The sequence below is a fragment of the Diplotaxodon limnothrissa genome, linkage group LG20 (genome assembly GCF_057381915.1).
Source record: "Diplotaxodon limnothrissa isolate DT_005_m linkage group LG20, D_limnothrissa_male_GT1.1, whole genome shotgun sequence".
NCBI classification, from domain to species: Eukaryota; Metazoa; Chordata; class Actinopteri; order Cichliformes; family Cichlidae; genus Diplotaxodon; species Diplotaxodon limnothrissa.
The window spans coordinates 23,689,781-23,705,995 of record NC_140615.1 but is presented as its reverse complement, the minus strand read 5'-3'; the positions used below and the strand labels follow the sequence as shown (position 1 = coordinate 23,705,995).

Sequence of the window (16,215 nt, the reverse complement as noted above, 5' to 3'; positions counted from 1 at the left end):
AGGAAAAACTCCCTTTTAAAACCTTTTAACAGAATCAGGCTCAGGGAGGGGCGGCCATTGTCGCCACCTGTTGTGGATGAGGAGAGGGAGGCAGGGCTAGAGACAAGCTGTGGAAAAGAGCCACGGTTTAATAATAAGTGATGATAAGTGCAGAGCGGTGTATAAACACATAGTGAGTGAAAAATACTCAGTACATCCAAACCTTCCAGTTTGGATTTGTGAGACAGACACCATCTCTACTTTTAAGATTAGGCTTCAAACTTTCCTTTTTGTTAAAGCATATAGTTAGGGCTGGATCAGTTATGCTGCAATAGGTGTAGGCTGCTGGGGGTTTCCCATGATGCATTGAGTGTTTCTTCTTCAGCCACCTTTCTCACTCATTATGTGTTAATAGACCTCTCTGCACTGAATCATACTTGTTATTCATCTCTGGCTCTCTTCCACAGCATGTCTTTATCCTGTCTTCCTTCTCTCTCCCCAACCGGTCATGGCCGATGGCTGCCCCACCCTGAGTCTGGTTCTGCTGGAGGTTTCGTCCTGTTAAAAGAGTGTTTTTCCTTCCCACTGTCACCAAAGTGCTTGCTCATAGGGGGGTCTTATGAGTGTTGGGTTTTTCTCACAATGTATTATTGTAGGGTCTACCTTACAATATAAAGCACCTTGAGGCGACTGTTGTTGTGATTTGTCGCTGTATAAATAAAATTGAATTGAATCGTGGGAAGCCCCTGGAAGATTTGGCCTATTGAAGCATAACTAAGGGAGGATTTGGGCTCACCTGATCCAGCCCTAACTATAAGCTTCATCAAATAGAGATTTATCTTTAAATTTGAAAGGGTGTTTGTCTCCCGAATCCAAACTGGGAGCTGCTTTCACAGACAAGAGGCCTGAAAGCTGAACATTCTGCCCCTCATTCTACTTTTAAATACTCTAGGAACCGCGAGTCTGAGAGCGAAGTGCTCTGTTGGGGTGGTACAGTTCTATGAGGTGTTTAAGATAAGATGGAGCCTCATTATTCAAAACCTTGTATGCGAGGAGCAGGATATCTGGATTTAACAGGCAGCCAATGAAGAGAAGCCAGTATGGGAGAAATGTGCTCCGTTAGTTATCTTGCTGGAGCATTTCGGCTCAACTGAAGGCTTTTCAGGGAGTTTTGAAAATAATGAATTGTAATATTGCCGTCTACAAGTAATAACATATGAACTAATTTTTCAGCAACACTCTGAGACGGCACGTTTCTAATTTTGAGATATTGCACAATTGCAACAATGCTGTCCTAGATATTTGTGTAATATGAACACTGAAAGATCTATCCTGGTCAGAAATGACTCCAAGGTTCCTCTCAGTGTTACTGGAAGCCAATGTAATGCCATCCAGAGTAAGTATCTGGCTTGACACCACGTTTCTAAGATTTTTATCACTGAGTAGCAGAAGAAGCAGGAAATTACAGCACAAAAAGAAAGTTTGATCTGTTGCCAAATCAAAATTGAACTATCTTGAGGGGAACAGGAACATCTGCATCAATTTTCACTGCAATTAATACTAAAACATGAGTGTGTCAACCTCAGAAAATTAAGCGGTTAATCAGAGCCATTAAAGACTGTTGCTTTAGGACATTTGTATCTGTGGGAAATGCAAGGGAAACCCATCCAGTAGATGTGGAGCTATTTCAGCTTGCCTGACCAACATGACTACAACACAACTTCTGTGAGAATACAAGGTAACCTAGATTCTCAGCATCTGATTGTAAAATTACTACCACCAAACATTTATTTCAGTAATAATATTTTCCATTTTTACAGGCCAGATACCACACACAGTCTGTGTGATTTCTGTGAGCAAAGCAGAACATCTGTGGATCAGATCTCACAGTCAGCATCTGTTTTCCAGGAACAGCAGCATGTCTGTGACAGATGTGTAAACATCTCCATCATCTCATCTGTCATTGGGCCGCTGCTAGTACTTTTTTTTTTTTTTTTTCCATGCAAGCAGTCACATCAAAGATGCAGCCATAGTTTGACATTTTTTAAAGACGTACTCATTACTTAGATTACAGAACAAACTGAATTCACTCTTGCCAGTTGAATTTGCAGCTAAAAACAATGAACAACTTAAGTTTAATTGGAAATACTTTGTAATACACGGAAAACATCAGGTATTTCAATCACTTGCTTAAATATTTTGTTAAATAAACTGAGTGAGATTTGCCTTTTCTCCCCCAAAACCAACATTAGAACTTCTATTCAGTCAACATTAAAAGTCTATTTCATTTTATACTCACAAATGTAATAATTATTTTGAGTAAACACATCAACGTCTTGTTGTTGACATTTCACCGCAGCTGGCATTCGAATTATAGCTGCAGCAATTTTCTTCTGACTCATTTCCCTCATAACAAAGATAAAAAATAATTGTCAAAGCACAACCAGAAGTTGGGGCAATTTCAAACCTTTGCAATATTTAAATTAACTTGAGCAGATAAAGCTAAACATGAACACAAAGTCAAAAGCACAATATGGGTCATGTAAGGTTTAAAAGGTGACAGCAGTAATAAAACTGAAGGGACCGAGGTCAAAGGGGCAAAGAAAAGCAAAACTGTTGTGTTTATAATCCTGTGCTGAAAAGTGAACTTCAGTTCAAATAAAAAGTTTCTCTTTGTTCTGATTTAATGAACTTTTTTTTTTTTTTAATAGACTGACAGAAGAAGCAGCTGTAATACAGATTTCCTTTGTAAATCCACTGAGCTGTTGCAGAGAAGTTTATGATGTGGAGATGGGGTGGAGGGCAAACATTTCATTGGAAGACGTCCACTAACCTCAGCTGCCCTGAGCCAAATCGAGATACTCTGAATGCATCGACACTCATGCATCACTTACCCTTAAAGACTGCAACAGAACTGTAAATCCATCAGAAATTTACCCAAATTTGGAGGAAGAGCCGTTAAAACAAGAACAAAGAATGTCCTAATAAACATCCAGAGACAACGATTCTAACTGTACCATTTATTAGTTGTACAATTATGAAAAATAATCATAAAAAAGACTGGAAGCCCAAGATTATTTACAATCTTTTTCTCTGAAGTGAGGTCCCTCTTCTGAGTCATGTTCTCAGCCTTCTTTTTTTTAATGTTTTTTTTTTTTTTTTTTAAATCACAGGGTATTTATTCACGATATGTTTAACTTTATAAGACATAGTCCTTTTCTCTTTTTTGACAAGTGTCAAAAATTACATACGTACATACATACATATACATACATATATATATATAGATATCTATAAAAACAAAAATCATTCAAGTATCAAAATACAGACCGCTAGATTCATGTACAATATCATTCTCATCATTGTTGTCATCAGATTAGTCCCAAAATATCTTTCCTGATCCTCAGCAATGTGCAAAAGCAGAGCAGGACCAGGCTGATGGCTAAAGGTGCTGACACCAGCGCGCTGAAGACAGTGTACCATAGAGTTATCGTACTGGCCGGATAAAAATGTACCACATATACAAGAGTTAAATCAAAATGAGCCGACTATGCACCCATATACAGATTGGTGGACCAAACAGTACCATTAACAGTCAACATATTAGGAGTTAGCTAGAGAAACATGCCGTGCCCTATTGTTCTTGTCTGCAGCTATAAATCTAGAGTCGTACCAGCCTGCATGGCAGGTTTGGTGAATAATCTTGTCGAGATTAACTGAACAAAGGGGCAGGGAAGGAGAGAAAGAACCACACCTGATCCAGTTCCAGCATTAGGACAAATCATAGTCCTATAAAAAAAGTAAACGCCCACACACACACACACACACACACACACACACGCACACACACGCAAAAAGTAAAATAAACGCCATCCCCCGTTATTTCAATATAAAACAGTCTTTTAGTGTCAGTTTCTTTGCCCCTTGAGTTTGGTAAGAGAGCTCCTCCCATGCAAGATTACATTGTTTTATCACAGTTACACATGTATGTAAGCTGACGGTGATGAAAGCAGCTAAAATGTTTGGATACAGGACAAACAACCCAGGAAGAAGTGTGTACCTACAGTGTGAGGTCTCTCGTCTGACAGTTTGTTTCATAATAAAAAGTGAATGTTCCTCATCTCTGCAGCAACTTCCCCTTTAACTACAAGTTCTGCTTTGAAAACGGCAGGTACATTTCCTGAAACGATAAACACCAACTCTCAGTGAGGGACGTGATGGTTCATTTCGGAGGAAATGCACGCAACACAACAAACACATCCGTCTCTAATGTCGCACGGAACAACCATCACTTTTCTAAGCATCGAGAAGTTAAATGGAGGCGGGTGCGTGCGTGCGTGCGTGCAGGGTGATGAAGTTGGAGAAGTCTGATGAACCGGGGGAGCGTGTTGCGTTGGCGAAAGGTTTACATCCGTCTTATTCTCCAGGCCTGTGTGTAACTGTGGGCACAATCCGACTGCTGATGTGATCTGCTCGGTGAGAAGTGGGGCAATGATCCAGCAAAACATCCTATCCACCACTCAACAGGGCTCATTCCTGTCCTTTTCTCACTGTCTGGGATTGGCCACAGTGTCAGCTACAGGGAAGGGACACAGACACACGCACACAAAGCAGTGGAGTTAAAATAAAGTAAAACCGATGGACACAAACAGCACTATAGTGATGGATTAAGTCCTTCGTAATGATTTACTCTTTTCACCAAGCATCTGTGAAACATTAACCTGGTATGACTGGGGGGGAAAGGCAATGCTGACAGGATGAACACTGAAGGCATTTGTTGTGAAAGGAAAAAAAAAAAGAGGAAAATGCACTTATTCTTTCAAACTTGAGGATTTTATGTAAGTGCTTAGGTGTAGTTAGTTCACTCTAGACGAAGCATTGAGTTTAAATCCTGACTGATAGTTGACGGCATGCCAGTTTTGAATTATTTTGAGCTGTTTTTTTGGAGCAAGGACCACTAACATGCAGATCCATGTCTGCCTCTGTGCCCTATTCTGTCCCTCTGATGCTCTCTAGAAACCCCACCCCAAAATGCTTACTTCATTAGCATCAAAAGGATCATATCACAGTGCTAGGATCTTGGCCTCTTTTGGCTTTAAGCAGGCAGCTGACCGTAAGAAGAAGAAGAAGAAGAAAAAAAGCCTTGCCCTTAATTGATCTTATTTAACCTCAATAACACCTGCATCCCTGCGAACATAAACATGCTACAGTCCGACTGATGCATAGAATTACAGGATCAGTTTCACAGTTTCCTCAGGAAACGTGTCCATCCAGGTACAGGATGTGTGCAGTGGGTCACTCTTGGCTGTGGTAAAAATCAGTTTTCTCAGCACTCGGTGAAGTCAGGAGTTGGAACGTCAGAGTGAAAAGCCTCAGAGCGGCCGTCTCCTAACAGAGCAAGAAAAGCATTAAGAAAAGAGAGAGCTTATCACCAAGAGTAAAGAGTGGGATGTTGACAGTTGGGAAGAAAAAAAAAAAAAAGAAAAAAAAAAAAAGAAAAAGGGGGAAGCATTGTTGGAGGAAGCATATAAAGTAAACAGAAAGGAGGACTAAAAGGGAAAGTGAGTGGCAGGCTCACAGTAGAAGAGATACCAACTAGACAGCTAGAAGACGGTGGGCGAGGTGGAGGGGTTGCATTAATAATTGAGAAAAAGTGTAAAGGTGCTGGGAGTTAAACATAAGAAGGGGCAACAGCTGGTCAGTTGCCACAGACTGTGGTGTTGTCGGAGGAGGAAACAAGTGATGGCGGTGGGGAGGAGCAGAGGTCCAGCGCGGAGAAAGAGGCAGCGTCACAGTGAAAGGCACACAGAAGGAGGGGAAGGAAGGAGGGTGAGGCTGAGCCCAGGAGGAAGAGAGGTCCACTCAGAAAATGGTGGTCTCGTACTTAGTGCTGATAGTGCGCTTGGATTCCTTGGGGTCCATGAGCCACGTGGCACTACCCTGGGACTGAGAATCGCCTTCCTGGTCCACGATGTCCCCCTGTGAGTACAAACAGACAGCAATGAAATATCTGAATCTTCACATACGAGGCGGATTACACTTTTTGTAATGCTTAGATTCAAAATGCAGCAATGAAGTATTATTGTGCCAACAAACTGTAATTGTTTGTGGTGAAATTTAACCACATTTACCCATGAAAGTGTTGATGTTTGTGTTTAAACAGATTCCATAAACGATGCAGCATCACACCTATCCATCAATTATCATAAAATTACAACCCCGATCCCAAAAAAAGTTGGAATGCTGCGTAAAATGTAAAGAAAACAGGATGCAATGATTTGCAGATCTCATAAACCCATATTTTATTTATTATATTAGACAAAAAGGTTTTTAACTTTTCACTATTTCATGAAAAACATTAAGTCATTTTGAATTTGATGGCAGCAACATTTCTCAGAATAGTTGGGGCTCAAAAGATCAGAAGTACTATGCGATGCACTGCCATCTTCTCTGAGCCAAAGCTCTGAGGTAACTTGGAAAACTGTCATGTGGTCAGACAAATCCAAATTTAAAATTCTTTTTAGAAAACACAGATGAAAAGTCCTCTGGAGGAGAGGGACCGTCAGTGCTCAGTTTAAAAGCCTGCATCTCTCATGGTATGTGGGTGGATCGTTCCCATGAAATAGGCAGCTTGCACACATGGCAAAACATTATTGCCGAAAGGTATCTACAGGTTTTAGAGCAACACGTGCTTCCATCCAGATGACGTCTTTTTCAGGGAAGGCCTTGCATAGTTCGACTAAACTAAACTAAACCACATACTTCATCTGTTACAGCCGCATAGCTTCGGTGCTGAACTGCAGTTCAGACCTTTCACAATTAAAAACAGTTGACACACCATGAAATACAACAAAGAAGACAGAGAACTACTGAGCAGCTAAAAACAATACAATAAACAAGAATGGGACACATTTCTCTGCTGAAAGTCCGGCAACTGGTTTCCTCATCTCCCAGAAATCGATCTTATGTTTTTCTCAGTGTAAACAGTTAAAATGTTTTGCGTGTTCAGATGTCAATAAAAATATGGGTCTATGAGATTTGCAATTTTTGCAATTTTAACTTTTCCTGGTTCTCATTTTGCTGAGCACTTTTGGGAGCAATTAGTAAGCAGACAATTTTGCTGGCTTTTTATTGATAAAATATAATAACAACATTTTCTCTATGTATATCATAAAGTTTAAGTAAAAACACCCAAAAAGAATTCTGTGTACAGTATATAAACTTTGTCTGTCTTACTACAAGCGTGTCACTAGAGGGCGTTGGAGTTAACAGTATACATCATGATTTGTAGTTTTCAACATATAGCAGAGAAAAGATAGTGAAATAAAAATAACAACAACGAGTGGGTGAGAAGGGATGGGGATGGGATAGGAGGCAGCACCTGAGCAGCATGGCTGGCAGAGTGCAGCGGTAGGAAGGAGGGACGGTGGTTGGTGCAGGTGGAACAGTAACAGTAACGACTGTCGAGAGGAAGAGGAGAGTCCTGGGAGGAATAAACACCACCAGGAGGAAGAGAAGCGAGCCAGACGGAGACGAAGATTAGAAGAGAAAAGGGAAAGCGCACAAAGAACCAGGACGAAGCAGCGACAGAGTCAAAGAACTTAAAGGGCAGGAAAAGGGACACAGATTTTAACAGGCATGACACATGAGGAGTCTGACAGGTCGCACACAACACAGAAGACACTGCAGGTGCATTTTGAAGCTTATGTGTGCTTATCGGTGTGGATGTGTGTAACTGAGTATGAAGTGCATGTGTGCTCAGGTGCTGATTAAACACATTTAAAAATGTACATGTGAAAAAAAAAAGCCACACAGATGAAAACACTGAACAGAATTACATTGTTAAATCATTGTGATCATTAAGCTGCAGCTAGAAATGCGTGACTTGTCCCTGAGGTGGACTTGGCTCATTTATATTCAGCACAAGCTTCCCTCTTAATGGTTTAATGCTAATGCCCAGATGGACATCAGCATAGCATAACCACAGTGATGTCGAGAGGTGTAGACTGACGCAAGCAATCTAACATCGTTTTTGCTTCCAAAAAAATTAGGCGTGTGCTGCAAATGTAATCACAAAACACAAAAAGATTTTTTTCTGGCACAGAGAAGTAAAAGGATTTAAAATTCCAAATTTGCTCGAGAACACGTTGAACAATATTTCAGCTTTATTTGGTGTTTTTACTACAATACTTTTTAACAACCAACTCACCGCTGTTTTGCGTATGCTGCCTCGTGGTTTGGGCACAGGTTTGCTGGACTTGGTCTCAATGACCTCTGATCCAGATCCAGCTGGGACGCTCTGGTGCGGTTTGGTCCTCTGGGCCTGCAGAGCCAGCTGATATGCTACCTCAAACGCCTGGCCCAGTGTCAGTATAATCTCATAGGTCAGGTTCTATACAGAAAGGGAGAAAGAGGAGGATCACGGAGTCATTACAAGCCTTTAGCCAAAGGACCACCACCATCACAGTGTGCAGCGAGACAGCAAAACGTAACAGAAGAAAGATTTTTTCCTCCAAAACTTCTTCAAAACAAAATTGCATAACCTGAAGAAGTGGCAGTAATCTCAGGAGTATTGTGCAGCAACCCCCTGTTCCTAAACTAGATCCATCCTCTGTAGCTCAGTAATAAAGCTGCTGGATTATTCTGTTTTACCCTGACAGCTCCCAGGTACGAACAAGCTCTGCAGACTAAAGACAGATGATTCATGCTTTATACGTTATGCCTTGGGAGTCTGAAAAAGTAATCCTATGGTGGGAACAACAATCATCATTTGAAGAGACACAACACAGAGCTGTGAAATCCTCTTTATATCCTTTGATGTAGTAACCTGCCCTGAGATAAAGCACTCCATGTACACCAATACGCAGAAACATCTCTTGTGTAGTGACGATTGTGCCAGGCGGACCCTGAAAGCAGCCATATAGTTAGTGAAGTTTAAAATAACCAAATAAAGGAGATTCATATGGACACTTTCGGTAGCAGAAGGGACACGGCAAAGCTGTGGTAACTATTTGACTCATAGCGTTTCAGTGTTTAATGACTACCAACAGCCCGCAATCAAATACAAAAGCATTACTGTCTGCAGCTGAAAACCCTTGTCAAGCTACTACTAGCATAACGGACAGGTTTCTGACGGGGCTGCCACACAAACGCAAAGCAGGAGATGAAGCATCGCCAAATAGGTTTTCAAACCAACATCCTTCCAAGTCAAAGACTAGAAAATATGATGAAGCATATCTTCCCTTTGGCTTCACCTGCACAAGTGCCAGGTAGGTCTCCACTGCAGAATTGGTTTTTCCTGCGTCGGGAGCAGCGCTGGGCTCTCCAAATCACAGACACAGTATCCCACATTCTTGATTTTTAGCTCACAAACACTTCTTGTAATGACTAACTACTCCTGACATTTTGGAGATGTTAGCTCTTTATACAGTAAAGTTACAGTGGGATACAAATAATATCAGACACAGACAAACAGGATCCCACAGTTGTTTATGTTTTTGAACCCATTTTGCACAGAGAGGCATTTTTTGAAAAATGTATTGATAGCAATGTTGAATATTATTACACAGGGAAAAAAAAAACAACTACACGTAAAATACACACTGAGCTACTACTACTGTTCAAGGCCCACTGGTTCCCTGAATAAGCAGACAAACTGCAAGCTGACATAACTAGAAGATAAATCTGTACTTTGTTTTGAACACGGGGGAGAAACTCCAGAAGTACAAAAACTGCAGTTCCTCTGTGCAAAGCTTGAAGCTGGCTCCAAAAATGACAGACTTCCATGTTAAAATGTCACATTTTACAGTATGGTACAAAAAATATTTTGGCTTCTGTGGATTGTTTCCCCCTTCATAACAATTTAATAACAACATAATAACTGAGGACTCATTCTGAAGTACTAAACTGGAGCTCTTCACCGTGTGCTTACTACTACTGGTGACTTTTAGAACATTTCTAATTGATTACATGACTAATACTGTTCATTTCTGTGTGGTGCTGACCATCCAAGAAGTTTGTGCTCTAATGTCCATCTGTTTCTTACATTAATTAGCCTGTATGTGTGTCTCTATATTGCATGCCTGCTTGCATGCCATGAGCTGCTGTTTATGAATGAAACTTGCTAAGCGCTAGCTGCTAAGTAAACCCTCCACCCTCCCATCTTTGTAAGATGACGTCTGGCTCTAAAACGCCAGCATATAAAAGCTTCAAGAGCGATGGGTGACAGCACAATCACACAATCATCTTTTTTACCATCTATAGCACAATAGAGCCCAGTACAAGTGTCCTTACCACATCTACTGTGCTGAAGACATGGCAGTAATGGTGGCTGGTCTGCAGGTCCTTAGTGATGTAGGCAAATGTGCACAAGTCCTCTGGGTCCTGGGCTGCACAAGAAATGTTACGGATCTCGTGCTCTGCAATGATGTTCTGGACCGAGAAGGGCAACATGAGTGAGGTTTAGTAACGAGAGTACACAGTGCATTCTTTCATTTTTTAAAATTTTTATTTCATTCCATCAACATTGAGACAATAATGCTGTTAGAAAATGTTACAAAATAAAAAAAAACTAAACGGTTAAAGGAGAGACACTGACTGCCAGCCATCACAAGTGCAACTACAACAAGACCATGTTGAGCTTCAACATTTCAAAGCCTTTTTTTATTAATGTCAACTAAATGTCAATCAGATTTGCTTCCTATAAGGAAATATAAGCACAAACTAATCTGACACAAACTTGCAAGCATGATATTTACAATCACAGAAAGAGAGGAAGCTTGATGTCTGACTGCGTCACTTTCATGCACACATTAAAAAAGGAAACATGCTGTCATTTGCCCCGGCCTCAATTTGATGTATCACACGCCTCAAAGAACACGTCTGGTTAAGAAGACGCAAAGAGAAAATGTGTATGCACGTGTGTGTGTGTGTGCATGTGTGTAGTCGCTAACCTTGTTGGCTGCGTCGATAAACTTCACACCCTTGTATGTGATTGAGAGGACGATAGTCGGGACTTTTCTCATTTGCTCTGTTGACCTCTGGAGGGAAGATTAAAAGGACAGGTCAATTGCCACTCACACAAACAATATCTATGAGTTTATCCTCAGGGATTGGAGAAACTTGTCATACCCGCATTTTGGCACAAGCATCCTGCGTGGACTCAGTGCCCCTTAGTTCCTTAATAAGCATGGAACCAAGATACTGTAATGAAATGGAGGGGAAAAAGACATTACTGCTGATGTGTTTAATCAACGAAGCGGAATCATGTAGGAAGGAGAATGGTGCAGACGTACACTAGCTTCATAAGCGCAGGATTCAAAGATGAGTTTCTCTGGTTGGTGATGCCAGTTCTGAACCGGGGCGTACGGTGCTGCTAGACTAGGTGGCCGCAAGGTCAGGCGGGGCTCTCGTTGCCAGTCTTCATGTCGCTCCTATAAAAATAACCATAACTATCAAAGAAGCCTGGCAGAGGCCCTCAATAACCATTAACACACTCGTAGATATACCACATACAGGAGGCCTGTGTCGTTCGCTGCGATATCTTTGGGTAACGTCATAGTCGTTTTCTTGTGCTTTTTTCCTCCCTGGCTCGCCTGCAGGCAGCAGAGGGTCCATTGAGCGTCCTGTGTAGGGCTCCATCTGACTCATGGGAGATGAAGTCTGGGATCCAGGCAGGTCTTGGCACTGCAGAGATGTAATATGACACAGTTGGGTATCTCATGTCAGATGCACTCTCTATCATTAGCCATCAGGCATTCATCTTTGTCAATATACTTTGCAACATTTACAGGCTAAAAATAAAGAATTTGAAACGTAAGCCTAATTTTGTCGGACAGTATTCAAACATCAGATCTGGTTCCGAAGTGAGTGAAGAGTAAACAAGAAACATTTTGTGAAGCACTTTTAGACAGGAAAGTAGTTTGTAGGTCCTCACCCTGATCTGAGACAAACGAGGAGGTTTGACAGGAGGCTCTTCATAAGGCCTCTCCGCTAAGGAAGCGATGATGCGTTTCCTGTGACCAAGTAGGCAAATTTTTAGCACCTGTAAAAAAGAAAATTATGAAGTGATCATACTGAGCAGCACAAAAGGAAATGCCAGAAAACAACACATCAGGCACTATTTCATTTGTGAGGTTCCCTTAATAGTTCTCCATGTGAAGCTGTTTCCCCTCCGAGTCTCTTCTCTTCTGTTAATCTACATACGGGATTGCACAAGTTCACACGTTCATGCAGCGATACAGTGTCTGACATTACTTCACTGATCTACAGGTGATGGTATTGCACACAGAAATGGAGGAATGCAGCACTGATCTTGGAGTGAACAAGAAAACATGTTTCTTTCAGAGACCCTTCCCAGTAGTAGCAAAAGTCAGCACATTTCCTCACAGACCAGTGAAGTCTGACGTGCCATCTTCTAACCAAGTAATTTCAGTTCTTGTTTTCAAACGTGAAAATCTCAATTAATTTTTTTTGAGTGAGACTTTAGAATCCATTTCCCAATATTCAACACAAATACACATTCACCTTCAGTTTTAGCCTCCTGCTTCAGTTTGGGGGGGGGAACCTGAAGTAAACCGTCAAACTCGTTTACCCTATCCTGATTTTTTTTTTTTCCCCAAGACACCTGAAGACTAATTTCACCCTCTGATACTCCCCACTGTCCTTGTACATCACTGTGACTCACATTGACAATCTCCAGCTCCCACAGGTTTCTGACGCAGTCCAGAGTGCGGTAGCCGCTGGACAGGAAGTTTTGCAAGTACTCATGCAGGCCCAGATTCTCCAGCCAGGAGGACAGGGAGTTGCTGCCGTCACAGCCGAGCGCTTTCACCTGCAGCAGAAAACGTAATCATTCACAGACACTTTGAGGAATTCAGGGCGTTGGCTGAACCAATATGCTGCAAATTTAGCCAATTTTCCTTGGCAGGAAATTGAAGGGTTCTGGTTTCAATAACCCCCACAGATGTATATTTGTATACAAGCAGAATGAGCTAAAGCAATACAAATTAAAGTGAGAATACTGCAGAGGTGTTTTTGTTTAATTTTATTTTTATAACAAAAGTAAAGCTCCCAATACAATAAGATAAAGCAAGCCCACCGCCAAACCGCATTCGACTTCATTATTAAGCACTATTGCTCCTGCTCAGCCGTATGCCTAACCCACAAATTAACTTGTTAATTTTCATAAATGCAATAGATACTTGGGTCTAAGGTGAGAATATTACTTAATCATCTAACATTAAAGCAAATGCAAAACACTGAATTGGGTCTGAGAAGTACTAAAGTAGGAATCAATGATTTATCACCTTTGGAAAGGAACGTGCTGCGTGCAGGATCTTCTTTCTGTGGCTCGGATCTGCGATTCCAATCTCTCTCAAGTCCTGGTCCTCCATTACATTGCTCCCCTTTAAAGCAACATACAAAACAAGCATTTTTGTTACTGGCATTTCTAGTCTAAGACCCATGAAAGTCATTAGAAAGCAAGGTACATTAAACTGTGTCAGAATAAAGTAATTTAAGTTACCATTTAGTAAAAGACAGTTTTTGTTATTTTACGTAGTTTATTCAAGTCATCTATGAAAATCCCAAAACACAGACTGCTTTGATGTAAGATAAAGATAGATAGATAGATAGATATCTATCTAAGACGAACCCTCCAAGCTAAAAGCCTTCAGTGCAACGTGAGAATTGATCACAAATATGCTACCATTGCATAAAAAGGTGAATTACTCCTGACTGAGAGCCTCCCTAGAACTCAACTTAGTGACTATCACCAGAGGAGCCACATCGATAACCCCTTAAATGAGACTTAAGTGTGTGTGTGTGTGTGTGTGTGTGTGTGTGTGTGTGTGTGTGTGTGTGTGTGTGTGTGTGTGGGGGGGGGGGGGGGGGGGTGGTACTGACAGGAATGTGGTGATTGATGTTCAAACCAGTCTTTGGTTACACACGATATCACCTTTGGAGACTGAGTGGCAACAAACAGATAATGGAGAAGGGAGGGATGAATCAATGTCTGAGTTGCAGAGTGGGCAGCGTTATGAGATGGAGGCGCATCGATAGCTGACGACAGCCGCAGGGGAAATCAAAACACCTTGACACGTAAAAGGAAAGCCTTTATATGAACACCGAACATCATTTATTCATTTATTTTAGTTCCATATTAAACAATTTTATGGTACAACAGACCAAATAAGACAGTCACAAGACAGTAAACAGTGTTTCCCACAGATTTAGATTAAAACGATAACAGATTCATAATAAAGCTTCTGGGGTTTTCACACTTAATGTTGCAGCTTTACTGAGCAACATAATCAGCTGCCTCTGAGGTGAATGAAAGAACTCCAAGATTACAGCTGATTGTGAGTCTTGTTTATTAACAATTTCCCTACCCACTGTTAGGACCCTGGTTACAGTAGTCTTTTCAGGTCTCAGCATTTGCAGAGGAGAAGAAAGACTACTGTCTTCAACTGCAGGAGGGTGGAATAGAACGTGAATATCTCCAAGAAGCAGCTGAATAACTGATAGGACCAAAACAACAACCACCCAGCAATTGAACTGGTAGTCAAAACCACAGGATGGCAAGGGCTGGGACTAGCCAGTTAGCAGAGGTTGAAGGAATTGCCGTCTGTTAAACTGAATTAAACTGACTTTTAACCATGCTCAGATTGACCAATAAGAAGTGGGTAAGGGTCACAAGTCCTGCCTGTTGGATATAAACCATGAATGCTAGCTGTAGTGCTTCTGCAGGGGAGTCAGCAGCCAACTCTCATCTGCCAGTATCACTACGGTCCAGAGAAGGCGTCGCCTCAGGGCTGACTCTTCAATATGAACCTAAAGTTAATCCTGTGGTGCTCACCGCTGTGCACACGCACACATACACACACCACTAATGGCATAGCAGAGATGCTGTCTGTAGGTCAAACTTGACAGCCTGTTTTTCATGCAGATGCCGTTGATGCAAACAAGGGGCGGAGAGCATGATGAGCGGGGAGGAGTGCGTCTGTTAGAGTAAATGCTGCAGAGCAATCTTTGTAATGCTGCCTGTGGAATCACAATGCTAATCACAATTCAGCTAAGACACTGACATAAACTTTTACACTGCCATCCTGTTCATGCTGAAATTTCTAATAGGCTGCGATCCAGCCTGTCGATGGAAATCCGGAGAAGGAAGACGGAAAGCAGAAATATGAGTACCTGAATGCTCCGAGTGAGTTTATTGATCAGAACTCACTATGATCTTGGCTTCAGCCCACACTGAGCACAGGACATTATGTATCATCTCTTTTGCCTTCACACTGCCTCACACGAAACTGACAACTGAAAGCCCATTATCTCTGAGCAACAACATGCTGATTGCTGCCTCTCTAGCTGAGGACTGATATGGTTTGTGGGGCTGAATGGATGATAATGCTTCAAAGCGCATGGATCATTGCATTACTGTCCCACTGGAGATTAACTGATAAATGTCTCTATGCGGGGGAATACAGCTGTAACAGACTGGGTTTACACTCTTTGCCCATTTCCTGATTTATTCATTTTCCTACCACTCTGATTTTCTCATGTGTCTTCTGCCAATTCTGGCAGATGTGCAGAAATGTTATCTCATCACTTCGAAATCATCCCGTTTATTGGGCTTTACAGACTTTAATATTTGTTTTATGACATCTATCACTGAGGCAAGCCAAGGAAACATCAGCATTGTGTGGGTGCTGGAGTCCATCCCAGCCATCATACGGCGAGACCCTGGGTACACCCTGGACAAGTCGCCAGGCTGACACAGGGCTCTTTTGTTCATTTCTTTCAATCTTTTTTGTCCTTGGATAATTTGATTTCATGTTGAAGTTAACCTGGGTAAGCTTAGACATAAATAAATGACTCCCAGTTCAGTCCCATGATTAATGGCTTGATGGTTGAATGACAACCTGACTGATAAAGCAAATAACTTTGAACACTAATCAACATTTTGCTTCTGGACACACCTCACTAAACCAAACCAAACTGGAGTGAACTGAACACCTGTTAGGTGAAGAATGTTTGTTCACACCTGGTTTAATAAAAATTCTCATTTCCTTTCATGTAAAGTGTTACATTCACCTCTGCTATATCTGGATAAGCCATTTATCCTCATTCAAAGAGTCTGAAAACACAAACAGCATGATGTGGTGGTGACAACTCTGTGGGGAAATTTCTGGCTAATGTGCTTCCACAGGGTTGGCAGGTTTCAAGGAGTACATT

The 16,215-nt window shown here is 41.5% G+C and overlaps 1 protein-coding gene across 1 annotated transcript in view; it reads right to left on the bottom strand.

The window, feature by feature from the left end:
• Positions 1-3,316: 3,316 nt before the first annotated feature.
• anks1aa (ankyrin repeat and sterile alpha motif domain containing 1Aa) overlaps positions 3,317-16,215 on the bottom strand; it is a 63,544-nt gene continuing 50,645 nt past the window's right edge. The window contains exons 17-26 of the mRNA XM_085345395.1: positions 13,287-13,385; positions 12,665-12,811; positions 11,915-12,022; positions 11,494-11,664; positions 11,274-11,411; positions 11,110-11,181; positions 10,932-11,018; positions 10,273-10,410; positions 8,189-8,371; positions 3,317-5,958 (exon numbers count right to left, since the gene is read on the bottom strand). Of these exons, the coding sequence (XP_085201521.1) occupies positions 5,842-5,958; positions 8,189-8,371; positions 10,273-10,410; positions 10,932-11,018; positions 11,110-11,181; positions 11,274-11,411; positions 11,494-11,664; positions 11,915-12,022; positions 12,665-12,811; positions 13,287-13,385 (1,260 nt within the window). The 3' untranslated portion in view covers positions 3,317-5,841. The remainder of the gene's footprint in view (positions 5,959-8,188; positions 8,372-10,272; positions 10,411-10,931; positions 11,019-11,109; positions 11,182-11,273; positions 11,412-11,493; positions 11,665-11,914; positions 12,023-12,664; positions 12,812-13,286; positions 13,386-16,215) is intronic.